Source organism: Anser cygnoides, chromosome 3, assembly GCF_040182565.1.
Source record: "Anser cygnoides isolate HZ-2024a breed goose chromosome 3, Taihu_goose_T2T_genome, whole genome shotgun sequence".
Lineage (NCBI taxonomy): Eukaryota > Metazoa > Chordata > Aves > Anseriformes > Anatidae > Anser > Anser cygnoides.
Genome location: NC_089875.1, coordinates 4,015,358 through 4,032,674, shown reverse-complemented (window position 1 = coordinate 4,032,674; position 17,317 = coordinate 4,015,358). Strand labels below are relative to the sequence as shown.

Genomic DNA, 17,317 nt, shown 5'->3' with positions numbered 1-17,317 from the left:
GCGTGTTTCATTGACTGCCTCGCAGCGCTACCACTTCCACAAATCATCTCCGCTTGTTGCTTCCTCCCTCTTCACATGGCCTTGCGGTGATAGTACGTCAGTTCAGACACCACATGCTACGGCACTGAAGCCTCCAAAAGGCATCTGGAGACAAAGTCTGAACTCTTGACAGAAGCATCAGAGGTAAATGCTGATCTGTCTGGAGACAGACCTTTCTGCTGCAGCCCTCTGTTCAACTGGCACAATGACATAACTCTTCTCCATAGGCAGCTGCTTCACCTGTGATGCATTAAATTACCTATTATTCCCCAAACCTTACAAGAGCAGACTGATTTTGAGAGACAATACATCTCCCTGCAAAGAGATTAGCTGTACCACAGTAGCTATCTCACACGATGTGGCTTAAGCAACCCATGCAAGATACAAGATTTGCCCATGAAATTACTGTGGGCCTCTGCACAAAGAAGGGCACAGGTCAGGCAGACAGACCGCACGTGCCCACGCACTGGCAGTCACTGGGCTCCACAGCAGCCACTACTGCTCTCAGTGCACGGGTATCTCAAAACCAGACATCACAAGTCAATTTACTGGATTAAAACTTCCTTGAGAGGCATTTCCTCCACACATTTGCAGATAAATCTATGGTTCCTGTTGGAAATGAGTTTTCAAGTAAGAGTCTACGGTTCAGCAACTTCTATAAGCACAAAGGAAGATGCTGGCTATGGCACAGCTCAACAACCAACTTACTGAGCACAAGACATCTTTTCTTCACAGGGGGCATTTCCTATTCCACATTACCTGCTCTGTCCTCCAGCAAAATCATCCATGAGGTACACAATGGACTTGAAAGGAGAACAAAACTGAACAAAAGTTCAAACAGAAGTTTGAGCAGGAAGAGGCGGTGGAAGGAGGAGTGAATACGCTCATTTCCTTATTGACGATAATTTTGCAAAGAAGAGAACATGGGCGGCAGCAACTTTTTTAAACAGAGGTTTGGGAGGCCACAACTGATGAACTTATCTGTCAAGTAAATTCAATGTATCCAAGAGCAATTTCACAATCTTGAACCATATTCTAGAAAACCAAGTCATACCCAAAATTTAAGGAAAGACGATTAGCTTGTAAGGATCATTACACTGCCCCATGGCTGTTAGGGCTGGCAAAGGTACACACAGCAGCAATCTCAACCTATTGTGAAACAACTCTCCTAATTTCTTATTTTATCAATCCGTATGAATATCTGATGGGAGGGAATGAAGATAAGTGAGCCAGACTTGTGTCAGGGGAGCCCAGTGACAGGACAAGAGGCAATGGCCACAAATTAAGAGACATGAAATTAAATCTGAACACAAGCAAAATCTTTACTATGAGGTGGTCAAACACTACAGCAGGTTGCCTGGAGAGGTTGTGCAATCTCTGTCTGTGGATATAATAAAAACCCAATTGGACGCTGGTCCTGGCAACCTGTTCCAGCTGACCCTGCTTCAGCAGGGGCTGGACTACATGATCTCAGGTTCCTCCCAACCAAAGCAATTCTGTGATATTTCACAATATAAAATGTGCTATTCACTTCACTGAATGATGCATCAAAAGAAAAGTATTTCCAAACCACCTTTTGAAGTATCTTAATGTAATCCCTAAAATGCATTTATGAGAACAGAGGCCACTCTGTGTTTATGAGAACGTCTACCAGACTAAATCCTCACCTACATCTCAGTTTGGGTCCAGAAACCTGACATACCTGCTGCTTTCTCAACAAAACATAACTTTGGGCTCAGTCCAGTTATATTCATTAATATGCTTATTTTTTCTGAAAGAACTCAATATATTTAAAGATTGTACTCTTCCCCTTTCTTTAGGATTGTAAATTATAATTAAGCCCCATTTAAATTAGGACATCACTTCAACATTCATGTACCAAACATGCTCCTCAAATGGATTCTACTAAAAGTCAGAGACTTTTCAGCTTTGTGTTACAGAATTTCTGCATTTTCTAAATAACCCAAGACCTTAAGTCTATCTTCAGAAATGCAGTACCAAAGGGCGTGCTGGTTTCATTGGCTGCTATATACACACAAAGCACACCAGCCATACATGAAGAATGGGTAAGGATGCTTTCTACTAGCTGCTGTTGTAAAGATGTTAAAAAGGAATGCAACACATAATTCTCCGTCTCTTTATTTCCACTCAAAAATTCCACTTACACTTCCGTTTTCGAACTCTCCTCCATTAGCTGTTACTGTAGATTTTATATCTAAGGCTCTGTATCTCCAAAAAAGAATTTTTACTTTTCAACTTATCTCCCAGGAAAAACATAAACTGCCTCTTCTTGGCATAGTTAGTAGACCAATATTCACAATCATCATGGAAGTCCCAGCTGGGGAGGAGCCTGAAGTCACAGTTGATATTATTTTGAATGAAAAAAATATGCACAATGTCTTTAATTCATATTGCATTCAGGAAAAAATAGGAAATGTTTTCTTAAAGTACAGCCAAAAGGCAGACAATTGTTTCTCCTGTGGTCGGATTTTGTTCACAAATATTTTCCTGCCAAATAATACCCATCTTCCTGTGTTTATATTCATATACCAACAAAAAATATTTATTAAAGAGTTCCAAGTGACCCTTGGAGTGTGCCTTTGGCTTTTGGGAGGGTTGGGTGCTTAAAAGGGGAGGCTGTTCTGTGTGCACACACACAAGTGTGTGCATGTCCGTGTGTGCACGGGCACAAATGCATGTGTGAGCTTTTAAAGGCAAAAGCTGTGGTTTTATACTACTCTGAACCAAAAAAGAGTTTAGCTTCTACTTATCTTTATGCTAAATAAAGGCCATTGGCAATGCCTATCTTATTTAGCATGCTTTCACTCAATCTCTACCACCATTCTTGCATGGAATGGCTCTTGCATTCTGTTGTTAGGTGCCACAGTTAAGGCTGCACAGGTATCTTACCTATGTCTGTAACAGCAACATTCTCTGAATTTCTTGAATTTTAATACTCATTTTGAGATACTTACAGCATTCCTATAATATTTATCCTTAAGCTGCCAGAAGTCCCTAAACCATGTTGGTTTTTTATCAGAAAAAACATAAATTGTAACATAATTCAAAGTTCCTGCTTTAAAATGTCTTCCCAAAAAAACGATGCAGAACTCAGAAAGATTTTACTCGTTTAACATATAAACTGAGTTTCAGACTAACAGTTACAAAATAGACGTTGAATTCAAGGCCCTTTACATGCAAAGTCATTCCTAAATTCCAAAGTCTCCCCATTCCTGTCATCATCTTTTGATTTCAGTTGTTCCACCCCCTGCTGAACTATATCCATATAATATGAGTTTTACAATATCCTGTGTATTATAAACCATAAAGTATCTTTTGAAAAGCCAAAAAAAAAAAGCCAAAAGACAGTGTGACTAAACAACAAGGCCAAGAGACTGTTAGAGGTAAGAAAACACCATTCAACAAGTTGAAGTCATGCCCAAACAAGTTCAGAACCACCATCTTTGACACATCCGATGTAAAACCATGATAAAAATGGCCAATATTTGAGAAACAACTTGCTAAAGGCATAACAACTAATACTAAATCCTTTTTGAGTATGTCAGAAGCAGGAAGCCAGCCAGCATCCACAGGGCCAACAGACAATCAAGATGTAAAAGTGTGTCTTCAAATAATACATGACCATTAAAAAAAGCTACATGAATTTTGGAAGTACTTTTAATGAAGTAGTCTTTCTTCTCTTTTATGAGGAAAACAGTGAAAGATACGTCTCAAGCTGAAGCTTTGAAAGAAGGATTTTAGAACAAAATTAATAAAAATCCAAGTACATAAACAACTGAATTATTAACTGTGGCATTCAAACTGACATTTCTTTTTCCAAGAAAGCTTCTACACAGTTCAGTCATCACAGTAAGAAAAACATTCCCATCAAGGATTAAATGACTGAGCTTCCAAACACAAGTAAGAAATCTTTAGAAAGTCATTTGACCTATAGAAAAGAAAGGTATCTCCAGCTTGTAAAGCCCCGATGTCGCATATCGCTAGAAGGTTACATAACAGAGTGGAGGTGCCAATCCTAGTCCGGTACTTTTCCTTGCAGACCTGCAACCACCCTCTATTCGAAACTGGACACCAAACTGTCTGGAGTTCTACTTTGACCCAGTGTGTCCAGTCCTATGTTCCTGCCAATTCTGAATGGATTGCGACATGCAAGTGTTTGTATTCTGTATACTTTGAATTACTATCCCAGACTGCCTTCCCCATGCCAGAGGTTTTCCCTGGCTTGTTCAATCTTTTTCTTATCTCCAAAATCCAAAGACAGGGATCTTAAAATATTTTACAAACACTGGCTCTTAAAAATTGCTTGCAGAGAACTAATGCCAAAAAATATCCCTTCTCAACATTGAATATAAAGGCTGATTCAACAAACTCTCAAGGCTCAAATTTTTATCCCTAGCTATCACTGAAAAATAGTCTCTGGCTATCTAGAAAACAAATTTATTTACAAGATAAAACATTATGAGCTTCTGAAAATGGAAAAAAGAATGGTATTGATTACAGAAGAGTTCTCACTTCCTGTAAACATTTCTATCTCCCGCTCTTTCTCTTGCTCTCTCTCTCACACACACAAACTTTAAAGGAAAGCCAGAAACGAGAGTTTAATTAAACACCGCTAGTCTGAATTTCAAATCACCGAATAAACAGATGGCCATGCTTCATAGACCGCCAGCAGTCTATTTCAATTAACTGTGATTGGTATTAATATAACGCGATGGAAGCTAGAAGACTTGAACCAAGGAAATACATTTATATATGTGTGTGTGTGTGGGTTATAAATAGCGTAACATTAAAGTATTTACCATTATATAAAATTAGTACCATCATAAAAGAAAGGAGACTTCTGTTTAAGGCCATCATTAAACTCAGTCAACCTCCTGTAAGTATATCAGGATGTTTGTCTGTACTTACATAGACTTCGAATCCAGCTGACTTTGTAAAGAGCAGTTTAAAAAAATTAAATAAAGGTGTCCTTCTCAGCTTTTCCACAAACAATCTCCAATATTGGCCTTATGCTCACCACTTACTATGGTCCCCAATTCTACAATATTTACATATATTTGCTTACACGAGTAAGCATTTTTTAAACTAAAATCAATATGGTGTTTCTTGTGCAGAGATGTCTTCCAACACTTCTGCATTTAGTATCATAGATTTTGCATCCTGACAAGTAGTTTTTCTGTTTAATACTGCTCATACAACCAGGATCAATCATAAGATGAAATTCAGTTCTTTCAACAGCTTTTACTTTTTATTTGTTAATTTTACTTGCAACTCCTGCATAACTTCATCTTAAAACTTTTGCGTTCTAAATATTTATCTGGTATTTAATACAACACAGTTATCTTTTCAGTGTCTGTTCCTGACATGTCAGAAACATCTTGGGTTACATTCTCCAATTGTACATAGTGTTATGAGCTATTATCCTAATTATCTACTCTTTTATTATTTTTCTTTTGTTACTATTCCTCCTGTCCTGTTAAATTTAGTAGATCTGTTGTTAAACTTGTTTTTACAATTGTTGTCTCCAGTGCTCAGCATTCCAGCCAACAGAACAGCTCAGTGTGACAGCAGACTGGAAGGCATAATATGAACAAAATACTTTTGTGTGTCCAGGACCCTGAGATTTCCAAACGGAAGAGAAGCCACCCTAATTCTTCTGATGTTGCATTCACAATTTCTGAATAAATGATTTCCAAGATATATGTTCTAGTCATTTGCTTTTGCCTTTTCCTCTTCCATTTAAGAGGAAACGAGAGCTTCGTGAAGAACAAAATGACTTAAATATTCACTTAAAATAATACTTAACCATTTTGGAGGGAAAAGTGCAATTTGTAGCATTTTTGTATCGCAGGGACCCTCTTATGTTAAGGACCCTCAAATTATCTTAGTCCCCTACAGAAGGCTTACAGTTAGAGATGCATTTTGTTTAAAACAGTACTAGACTTCTAAAAACAGTTCTTTAAAGGACAACAGGTCTCTTAAAACATAACAGATAGAACACATCCTTTCAGTGCAATAAAAGTTCAAGTGGTTGTTAAGTACAGTGACTGATGTAGGCATCCAACAGAGATTAATTTATGGATTTAAAGACAATACTGGCGTATATATGTGTGTGTGTGTGTGTATATATAAAATACAGTGAAACAAATATAGAATGCATTATGGAAATAATGATAATATTTTAATTCATCATTTATATTAAAACTATTTTGGATTTGTAAACAAATTACAGAGAGATAGCAACATTTTGAAATATTTATAAAAGTAGCAAATACCTGAAGTACTCACAGCAGTGGAGTAAGGTGTATGAGCTCCTGTATTTTCAGCCCAGCAGCCACAACCATAAAGAGCTGCCTGAGTAAAGAAACACATCTTTCATAAATTTAAATATCCAAGCTATTGGGTTGTTTCAATCTCTTAAAAAACAAACAAACAAAAAGGACAAAAAAAAAAAAAGAAACCTGAGAAAAATCCAAGTATTAATACAACAGATAAGGAAATCATAACAGTCAAAATAAAAATTCCAATCCACTTCGGTGTATCTTCCAATAGTACTCTTCAGAACTGAGTGATTATCTCTAGAGGTATAGTATTCTAACCTAACCTTAGAGAAAATTAAGTATAAATATCAAAACAAAATAATGCCAACTGCTCCCTTTCATATAAAGTTCCTTTCATTCTCCTATTCCAAAAGGAAATCTTTAATATGTTTTGAAAGAGACAAATGACAGTGGCAAAAGTGCACCAAAAATACACCTCTACAGCAGAGTATGGCATTATTTCTGATGCATTTCAAAACTCCCTTGCTTAATAACAATAAAGAATGCCTACAACTGATTTGTTCTTTTAATACCATTGTCGCTTCTACCAATTCATAAGATTATTTAAAAATTGAATAACTAGGACAACTTCCCTAAATATTGATAAAAATCCTATCTAAAAACACTTCAGGCATTTAAGAGAGTACTTGTAGTAAGCAAGAGGTATTTAAGCTGAAAATTAAATATTAAGAGCTCTGGCAAAAGGTAACTAAAGAAAAAGTTCTTACCTATCAATGTCTTATAACACTGATGCAGGGTACTAAAAACAAAACTTACATTCCAAGACAGTGATAATACCTTCAGAGTTTAATGGGAAAGGGAGGAAGAACATCAGTTTGCTACCACAGCTCTACTGAACAGGCATTCCCAAGTGAAAACATATAATCACCTGACCGACTCTTCCAGGATGCTTTAGTGCTAAACCTCCACTGGAGACAGCAGCAGCGACATTTCCTTCTTGGTCAACAACAACTGCACCAACTGTATCCAATGTTCCTGAGTCATTCTCCTGCAGGATACACAAACAGAAATAACTACTAAACTAGCATATTAAAGTCAGATTATGCTTTTTAGGAGTGTGCAAACTAACGTGCACAGAACCAAATGGCAGGCCCATCAACAAAACAGATTTGTTATCATGCATATTGTACTGGTGATGCTGCCATGAATCTTCCCAAAATGTTCTCTTGCCTCCGACAAGACCTGAAGAAAGCTTCTCTGGAAACGAGAAGGAAATAAGCATCTCACAACTCATCCAGTGCTTAGATTACCTGCCTTTACTCACAAAAGTACCAAAAATCCTTTTATGCTAGTGATGCACACTTGTCCACTAAGAAGTGATTCAGGAATTCATTCCAAAGATATCGTATCAAAAGACCTCTCCCAAAAGCTTTGAGGTGGCATTTTCAGAGGCTTCTGATCTTTAAAGCTATGTACGATTTTAAAAAAGACACACACACACACAACCAAATCAAAAGAAAACAGAATTCACAAGCAGCAATTTACCACGTAAAGAGAACATTCAAATATTCTGAGCAAGACAGGAAATCCCCCCCCCCCCGGACAGATTCTTTCTGCCACGTTTGTTCTTACTTTAGCAATCTCCAGTGGCTTCCTGGTTGAAACAAATTACCCTCCACTCCCTCTGCGTTGCTCAAAACGTCTCCTTACTTCCATCACTTGCGAGGCACATTTCCTCCCCTAAAAGCAGGGGTCTTTCAGCATCTGTTCCTGATGTGAGCTCTCTGCCTACTGTCTCACAAACACTTTAGCTCTCACCTCTCACCCTCCAATCTCCCCTTCCTTCCCCTGTTTCTTTAACACACCACACTCAGTCACTCTATCAGAAAGAGCAGTTTTCCCCTCTGCCTAGGCTTCCCCTAGATTCCCTTCTCTGCCCAAGCCAGTGCAAGGCACTCTGACTTCATGCCCAACTGCACGCTTTTAATGGGACACAGGATGCAGTATACATAAAATAAAATGAATAAACAACACCGATACATCATCCATCACACACTCCAAAGATAAACACTGCTTCTGCACAAGCCCTCAACCCTTGAACTGATCGATCTTTCCTCTGTAGATATATACCTGCTTTAAAACATAAAGTAAAGTAAAGCAACGTAAAGTAATGTAAAGTAAAGTAAAAATAAAACTTATTCAAGCAAATAAACCCAAAGGATGTTAAGCTGTATTTTTTCACATAAACATGTTTTTTTCTGGACTAGAACCCAGGTGTAAAAGCAAACTAAAAAAAAATCTATATTTAATTATTCAACTTCAAATCATCAAGCTCCCATCATCAATGAAAATTTACTTGGGCAGAGTCACTCGTCAAGCAGAATTCCTATGAGACTCATGCTGGTGATACTCTGGCCACACTTCACATAGATATAACGCCTTCAAACTAGCTATTAGGAACAATTTCTTTACTCTGAGCATGCTGAAACACTGGGACAGGCTTCCTAGAGAGATGGTTGATGCCCCAAGCCTGTCAGTGTTCAAGAGACGTTCGGACAATGCCCTTAGCAATATGCTTAACTTCTGGTCAGCCCTGAAGTGGTCAGGCAGCTGGACTAAATCATCTTTGGAGGTCCCTTCCAACTGAAATATTCTAATTGACTTAATATTGCACCAGTCTTGAAATGAAATACATATAATGCAATACTACAGTGTTCTACAGTATTTTTCGTGCAACTGGAACCCCTAAGCAGGAGTGTCATCCTCAGCTCTAACCCAGGACAACAGTAAGCTTCCACTCTTGAACTACACACCTGAACAAGTTCTACACTCAGGAGCTGGCCATATTCAATATTAAAACAGATGAATGCTCTAAAAGTAAAGCAGAATAACTGAAAAGAGAAGGAGAGGTGAAAAATTATAAATCCTAATTCGGGTATTATTAGCCCAGTTAGAACAACACTACTAAGTGGATTGCAAAGATACTGGGCAGTGGAGCAGGCTGCTCACTGGAGGTACAGACTCCCAGCCCTTGGAGATTTTCAAGATTAGACTGGATAAATTTCTTCCAAACTTCTATGATTCTATGATTTCTGTATAGAGAAGAAATACTAATAGGATGCAGGTTTTGTCGTCCATCCGTTGCCCCCCTCTTTTATCAAAGGAAATTATACCCACAACAAAAAATAGATTGATAGACAACTACAGATGTGAAAATCAAGCCCATCAAAGTTAGGAAATGCCAGAATAAAGGCCACCTGTGTAATCTTAATTCATGTTAAATCAAAGACTTGGGGTTCCCATAACGAACAGAAATACATGGTAGATAGATGAGGCTCAGAATAGACCAGTATGTTTTCCATATCATCTGACAGCAAAGAAAAAATGCTTGCAGCCTTTTTTTGCAGCATCTTATTGCTCAATCTGTCATCTAACTTCAGATCTAGCTCTTACTTGCATAAAATATTTGCCTTGCACATTTTTTTTCAGAGATATTTTAATCAAAAACCCACAAGCATTTACAAATATATGTTGCATGAAAACTTTCTTCAGCATTATTTTCTTTAAAAATTATTTACTTTAAAAGAAGATCTATTTCATATCAGTATTTGCTGTCAATACAGTGGTATAGCTTGCTTGTTTGGCTTTATTTTATTTTTAGATAGGGAAATTTAGGAGGCTGGAATTTTTTGTTTATTTTTTTAAGGGAAATGCCTATTTTAACATGCCCCCTGCCCAGCCTTCTCAAGGAAATTTGTACCAGTAAAACAAAGCAAATCTGCATTCTGCTTCACAGAACAGAAGTAGGGGCTGGGGTGTAGATTGTGATTAGAAAAAGAATCACTGCTGATGTTACCTTTACCTTTACTCAGCAAACTCAAAACCAGCATGGACCAGTTCTATTCCACATGCAATGGGAAAATACATGACTGGATCTATTCTAGATTTATCTCTATATTTGTTCCCATTTCAACACTATTGACTTTACACACTTGTGAGTGATACCATAAATGTCTATAGTTCAGCCTTAAAACTCTTCTACCTACATAAAGCATACCAACAACCCTATGATTTCTGAATCAGTGAACGAAGAATTCTTCACAATCTAACAAAGGTATTGCCTGTACCTCTCCATACAAAAAGGCATTACGCCCCTGAGGAGTTCCAGGAAGAATGCACCTGGTGAGAAGACTTTCAATGACATGTTTCAGATCTACAAACCATATGAACATCGAAAGATTCAGGATCCTGTCAAGTTGATACCATGACAATCAACAGAAATGTGTTAAATACTACAATTCACAAAGTTTATATATATATATATATATATACACACACACATATATATATGTATTTTAAAGTAGGCAAACTTAACAGACTGTCAAAACTCTAAAATAAGTCCAAATTCCATATGGGTCCAAAAGGGACTATAAGTGATCCAGCTTGCTTGCCCATAACTTTTTATGTATCTAATTCATAAATTTAACACCTTAAACTTCGAAATTTTGCAAGTTCCCGAGGAAACTTTATTATTACTTGGCCATATCTGTTAACAAATTCCATATTTAACTTAAGCTCATAATTTATATTAACAAGTCAATTTCAAAAACAGTTTGGGGGGTTTAACAGTGTAGTACCACAATTTAAAAATAATTTGTTGTGTAGTTTATATTTAGTTTTCCCATGGAACTTTATTACATTTAAACAGCTTCTCATTCTTTTTCAGATTAGTATACTTAAATTTTTATCAAAAGCTACGTTTTCAAAACTGTACATTTTTAGCTGGTTAAATTTAAATTTAACAGCTTAAGCTTCCAGTTGATTTTGACCTATCTTTCTTGGTTAGCGATACTATATCTTTACTTAATCCTTTCAGTTATGTTTTCCATTCAAATTTAAAATTGTTAACATCCTTTCTACCTTGCTCTTCTCCTGACTTCTCAAATTTCAGAGATGAAAAATGACCAGGGTTTATAACAACTGTGCAGTACTGCGGCACATGAAGCAGGTAAGAGACTGAAAGTAGACAAACAATAAAACAGCTACCAATTCCTGCTTACAGGGACAGGTCCCCAGCTCCAGAGAAGCACAACACAAACAAAAATAAAATGAGTATTTGACAATTAAAACTTAACCTTGATGGGAATGCTTACTTTTAAGTATTCATGTATTTAAGTAGCTATAAAAATATTTTTAAGATTTTATGAGAGCTCAGCTTTGACAATATTTTTGTCGAATATTTGTCAATATTTTTGTCAATAGTTTGGGGATCACAGTTCATGTGCCTCATCCTTGATAAACAGCCCCTTTCTAACAGCTTAGCAAGAACTATTCTACTTTTCTTGTAAAATTTACGCTCACAGAATTTTTCATTTCTATTTCATTTTGAGGAGTTAAGACTGCAATTATCCTATGTTCTGTGCAGTAAGACAAGCAGTCCACTTTGTCAGCGTGGTTTGGTTTTCACCCCCCTTCCATGGACACGATGCACCCAGAATGTGGATAAAACCACTGTGTTACTTTACAGCATTACTTACCGGTGAGTAGAGCTCTATTTGATCACCTCCTTTACCTACCATCATTGGCCTTTGAGGGTCTCCCACAAGTGCTGCACATGACTCTGGAGCCCTTGAAATTTCAAATTGCAGGTCGGTAAGCTCATGCATTGGCATATGTTTCAAGCATTGACTTGCCCCTTATTACATGAACTCCAATACTACACAGAGACCCCTCCTCCCTCAGTTACATTTTAACACTGTTAGGAAATGGAAGTTTCACAAGGAAATGCGTGAAGTCACGTAAACAGGAAAAGCTGCAAAACCAGTAAATAACTTTCTCCCTCCTCTAGCCTTACTTTCTTTACAGGTCTTACCTCCCTGAACACTGAAAATTAGCACCCTGATAGAAAAAAGTCCTGATCTGAGAAGAAAGAAGAAAATTGCTGAATTTATCACTGGTTTGCATTTGCATGGCAAAAAAAGTTGCATTCTCTGTAGTCCAATTCTCTATGATTTGTACATTATTTATACCAACATATGCAGCTAAATAAGGCAGTGGTCAGTCAGGTTACCAAAGCAAAAAGAAGCGGCCAACCCAAATGGCCACAGGCCCCAGATAAAGCACAAGGGTTTAATTCATTTAGCTAAAATTTAACAGTAACACAAATACCGTGATCTATGTTTTCAAACGATAACAAAGGCTCTAAATTTAAACTAACAGAGTGAAGGAAACAGAGGGAGTCCTAATAGTTCTGTAGTACAAGTAATAGGGACCAGGTCAATGCTAGATGCATGCACAGATGCATATGTTTACCTACCTGATATTTCAAATTTCACCAATTCCAGCTCCATAATGCAGTGCGCTCAGGAAACATTTAAAAAGTGGGAAACACTGACAGAGATCCCAAGCTAAAGAAAATGTTTCAGGAAATAATTATCTGTTTGTGTTTACATTTGTCATATTTCCACTTCAAAATAGGCAAAATACATTTTCCATAGCATAGACAAATCCAAAGTGAGAGCTTGGCTTTCAAATAGCAAGGCAGAAAGTTTTAATTTGTACTAAGTTACCATTATATCATCCGAACATATGGGTGGCCAAGGAGAAGGATCTTTTGAGGCTACATTAGTCTGACCATACGTACAACACAAAATTTATTAGCAATCAGCTGTAAGCTTATAATGACACAATAAAATTTGAAACACAAACTAACCTTTTCATTTGATTGTCTTCTTTTCTTAAGTTGAATGAGATCCGTTTCCACCTTTTCAGCCAACTCCAGCTTCCTCTTGTTCCTCTTAAAAGCTGCTAAACTAAACCCTATAAAAATATTTCAAAACCATTTAACTAAATAAAACTTACTTAACTTAAACAAATACTGATAAGTTTACATTTTGGAGGTCTCTTTCCCCACACTCTCAGCAAAAAGCATCAATAAAAAAAGCCTACAACAAAGTATTTAAGTTCCAGTACAAGATGTTTACATCTTTTCCTAAACGAAAAAAAGTTCTACTATTGTTCAGCAACAGTGATGGGTAAAATAACTAGTAGAAACAAGTTGCAGAACACATATGGAAGCTATGTCAGTCTAAATATCTCTCTGTTTGGCAAAGTAGCAGCGCTACACAGAAGAGAATGGAATAAATGGCTTGCATTAAAATTATTGTTTTTGACTGCTGACAAGTAAATAGATACCATGTGAGCTCATTCTGATATCCATAAAATTAGGCTACTACTTTATTACCTTATTTGAATATCTGTATGTTTACCCATATATTTAAAGCCACACAATAATCAAGCAATATTTTTATGTTCCATAATCCAACACAGTATAAAGACCACCTAGATCTTGAAAAGACAAACATGTATTTTCCACATCTAAGTCCCACATTCAGAATGAAAGTGTTTTCTAAAGTGCAATAAAAAAAATATTTAAAAAATGTTATGCTGAAGAGTCCAAAATGACAAGTTGCCATTTTACAAGTTTCAGTCCGTGAATAACCTGCAGATATTGACAAATTTACTTTAAATCAGTTATGACTTCATTTTATCTACATATTGAAATAACATTTCCATTGAAATATAGAGAAAAGAGGGGAAAACAACGTCTTTTGTCACTTGTTCAGGCATGGAAAATTAAGTTATTTGGAGGGCAGAGGTATATTCAGGTAGGTCACTAACTCAGTGGAAGTTAAAAAGCACAGGTTTCCTATTTAAACTATAACCTTTTTAAAATGTCATTTTAAATGAAATTCATAATACAGCTACATCCCTGTTATTCAGAAGACCAGAACAGCTGCAAGAAGAGGCTATGAATAAAATCAATACCGCAGAGCCAAAAGAACACAACGCTTTCATTTACAACTCACACACAGTACACAGACTGAGCATTTTACTTCTTTGAAGCTTCCTATTCAGATACCAAAATCATCTAGTGAACTCTCTTTTAAACCTGTTTTAAGTCCACAAAAATCAACCTTAACCTGACACAATTATTCAAGTATATAACCTAAAAATAATGAGAAAAATGGCATTTCTCTCCAAAAAACTAACACATACCAGTTTCTTAAAACTGTAAACACGTATTCATCTGCCATCACCACGAAAGGAACTCTTCCTACCATACAGAGCTGATAGATGCAGCTACTTTGGTCAATACTTTTTAATGTTTGAAATAAGGTCCAAGAGGTAAAAAACAAACACTTGATAATATTAATTCAGGGGGAGTAAACAAACTAACCATAGATCAAGAACAGCACTTGTTAAACTGAAGTATCGCCAAATAAACCAAGCCAGCACATTGTTTTTAGCAGAACTTTTATACAGGAAAATTTGCAAGTTGACACAATTTCAGTAAGTACAGCAAATATCTACAAGCAGAACTTTTATACGGGTGAGGAAAAGTGGTGCCTGGCCTCGGTATTCACAAAAAGTAGCTATTACATGGGGATATATATGCCTAAGCCTGTTATCTACTGCTGCCATTGGCTCCTGCCAATTCAGAAAAAAGCTGCCTAACCAGAGAAGAAAGACAAATATGAGAGTACACAAGCCCATACATGAAAACCTGAACATAAGTTTTCCTTGTACTCCAGAATTGAATGCTAGTGGTATTCTGAAGTCTTCTGCAATATTTGCATGCCTACCAGTTTGAACATACGCTCAAGGACCGCAGCAAAACTGGGAACACATGGGGTAGTTCCTAGCTGCTCTGCCAGCTATCCAGGCTGCTGTTATATGACCTCTTAGCATCATCACTCCAACTATACCTTGGTTGCTACTCATCCAGCCTCTTCTTCCACAACATATGACATTCGCCAAGTTTAATAGATGCGTTCCATCCACTCAAGTCCTCAGTTTCTAGCTAAGCGATTAAGCAATTTTCAGATTTTACTTTGTGCTTTAAGATACTATTTGTCTTTTCAAAACAATAAAAAAAAATGAAGATTTGCTTTGAAGGACATCATTGATCACAGTATCTTATTAGCACTGTTAATTCAAAGTGGTAGCAGTAAGCAAGGATATATACAGGAGAAGACAGACCATTATTGACAGCAAAGCATACATTTTACTAGTTGATAAGAAAAACTAAGTAGGAAATTGGGTTAGCAATGTACCACTTTGTCCATGTTTATAGAATGAATGACTCTCATACAAAGCAGTAATTTTGGCTAACAAAAAACTGCTGCATCCCGAGGTGTCAAATATTTTCAGTTCACAGGTACCTCAACTGCCTTTTAACTGTATGCTTGGGGTAAAGACTTATCGTGCATTTTCTCTCCACTGCTTTTTTACTTTGCTGATCTCATGGGGGAGCAGTGGTGTTTTGCTCCAACAAAGACTCTTCTTCTGGATGAGAAGGTCTCTAGAACCCCAGGAGATGGTGCGGCACATATTTTGTTGTGTAGCTTAAGCTATGTCAGATGTCAAGCAGACAGACGGAGAAGACAGTTTTCTAGTACCATTGAATGATGTAGGTTGGAAGGTACCTTAGGAGGTCATGTACTCTAGCCTCCTAGTAAAAGCAAGCCCAATGCAAAAGTGCTGCACAGGAACTTATGCAGTCAAATTTTGGATATCTTCAATGATGGAGATTCTAGAAATTTTCTGGGCTCCTGTTCCAGTATTTGATTAACCTCAATTTAAATTCGTATTTTTTTCCTACTTATTCAGAATTTCCCACATCCTAATTTATGTCATTTCGCTCTCATCCTATCCCTGTACAGCAGACACCCCCATAACTAATATGACACTTAAATGACAAACACAGAACAGACTATGATAAGGAAGCTAGCATAGTGTTTTTCTAGAAAAAATACACAAACTTTCCCAGCTTCTTCCACCACAGTATCTACAAAACTTAATCACTAACTCCTACCATGAAAGATACCGTGATATTTGTCATGTGGGCAAGTTCATACTGTTATGCTAGCAGATGTTAAAAGAGATGCCAGTCGTGGTTCATTCAGTTCTTTAGGATGACATGAATTTTGATCAGAAATAACTGAGGGTCTTGGGCAGAGGAAGGATTGAGAGGGGGTGTCATTTTTAGGGAGCTGGGAGTGGAGGAGGGTAGGTTTCTTTAATAGTGTGCCTCCTTTCCCTGAGTTACTTATATGTACATAGAAGAAAAACACCTAAACACAGAGCAAGTTCATAATTCAAATTACACCTAAAGCAAAACAAAAACTCAACTCTGCTATGCAAGGATAAAAAGAAACTTCATTTGTCCTAAATGACAGTACAAAAAACACTCTCACCTTCTCCAACAAGACAGCATATTCCAAGCTTGAGAAGAGGAAAAGGACAACACAGTGTTGAAGACAGGTATGTTTTCCTAAAACAAATGCAATATAGCTACATCAGCCTGATGTTGCACCTGGGCCAAGGAAAAAGGGAAGCAAGAGATAGAGCTTATTGACTGGAAAGGGGAGGAAGTTAGAAAAAGGGTGGTAAGGGAACAGACAGGATTTTAGTTTGAAAAATTCCTGTAGTACAGCCCAGAGGTATTGTTGTTGAAATATATGGAAAGGAATTTTGTACAGCATCCTTTGATTTTACTCAAGAATTTCAAAGTCTAGATGAAAATCAGATATGTGCCTTGAGATAAAAGTCCTTGACGATTACTACACAGTAATAGTACGTACACTCAATCTTAAAAGAATTGCATCTCAGAAGCCACAGAATATAACCAGCCCTTCTGTTTTGCTTTCTCGTTTATGCACATACCATCATAAATAAAACTACTTCAGAGCTGGTGGGAGACAAGAAAAAAAAAGAACAAAAAAACCCACAGCTTTACAAAATGATTGTCTGTTAGCGTTTAAATGTCATACTCAGGCCTCATCCAGATGAAAGACATGTAATGACTGACAACAAAAGCATAGCAGAACCAGAACATTATTAAAAGCTCGGGACTTCAGTTTCTCACATTTATGGCACTTGTCACAAGCCCCTGCAATGCAGCATGGGGTACC

General features: G+C 37.1%; 1 protein-coding gene across 1 annotated transcript in view; it reads right to left on the bottom strand.

Moving 5' to 3' along the window:
* The window catches only part of TASP1 (taspase 1), an 83,983-nt gene that overhangs the window by 34,652 nt on the left and 32,014 nt on the right, over positions 1-17,317 (bottom strand). Inside the window, 5 exon segments of the mRNA XM_066993414.1 lie at positions 6,336-6,414; positions 7,270-7,389; positions 11,879-11,914; positions 11,916-11,969; positions 13,054-13,160. Of these exon segments, the coding sequence (XP_066849515.1) occupies positions 6,336-6,414; positions 7,270-7,389; positions 11,879-11,914; positions 11,916-11,969; positions 13,054-13,160 (396 nt within the window).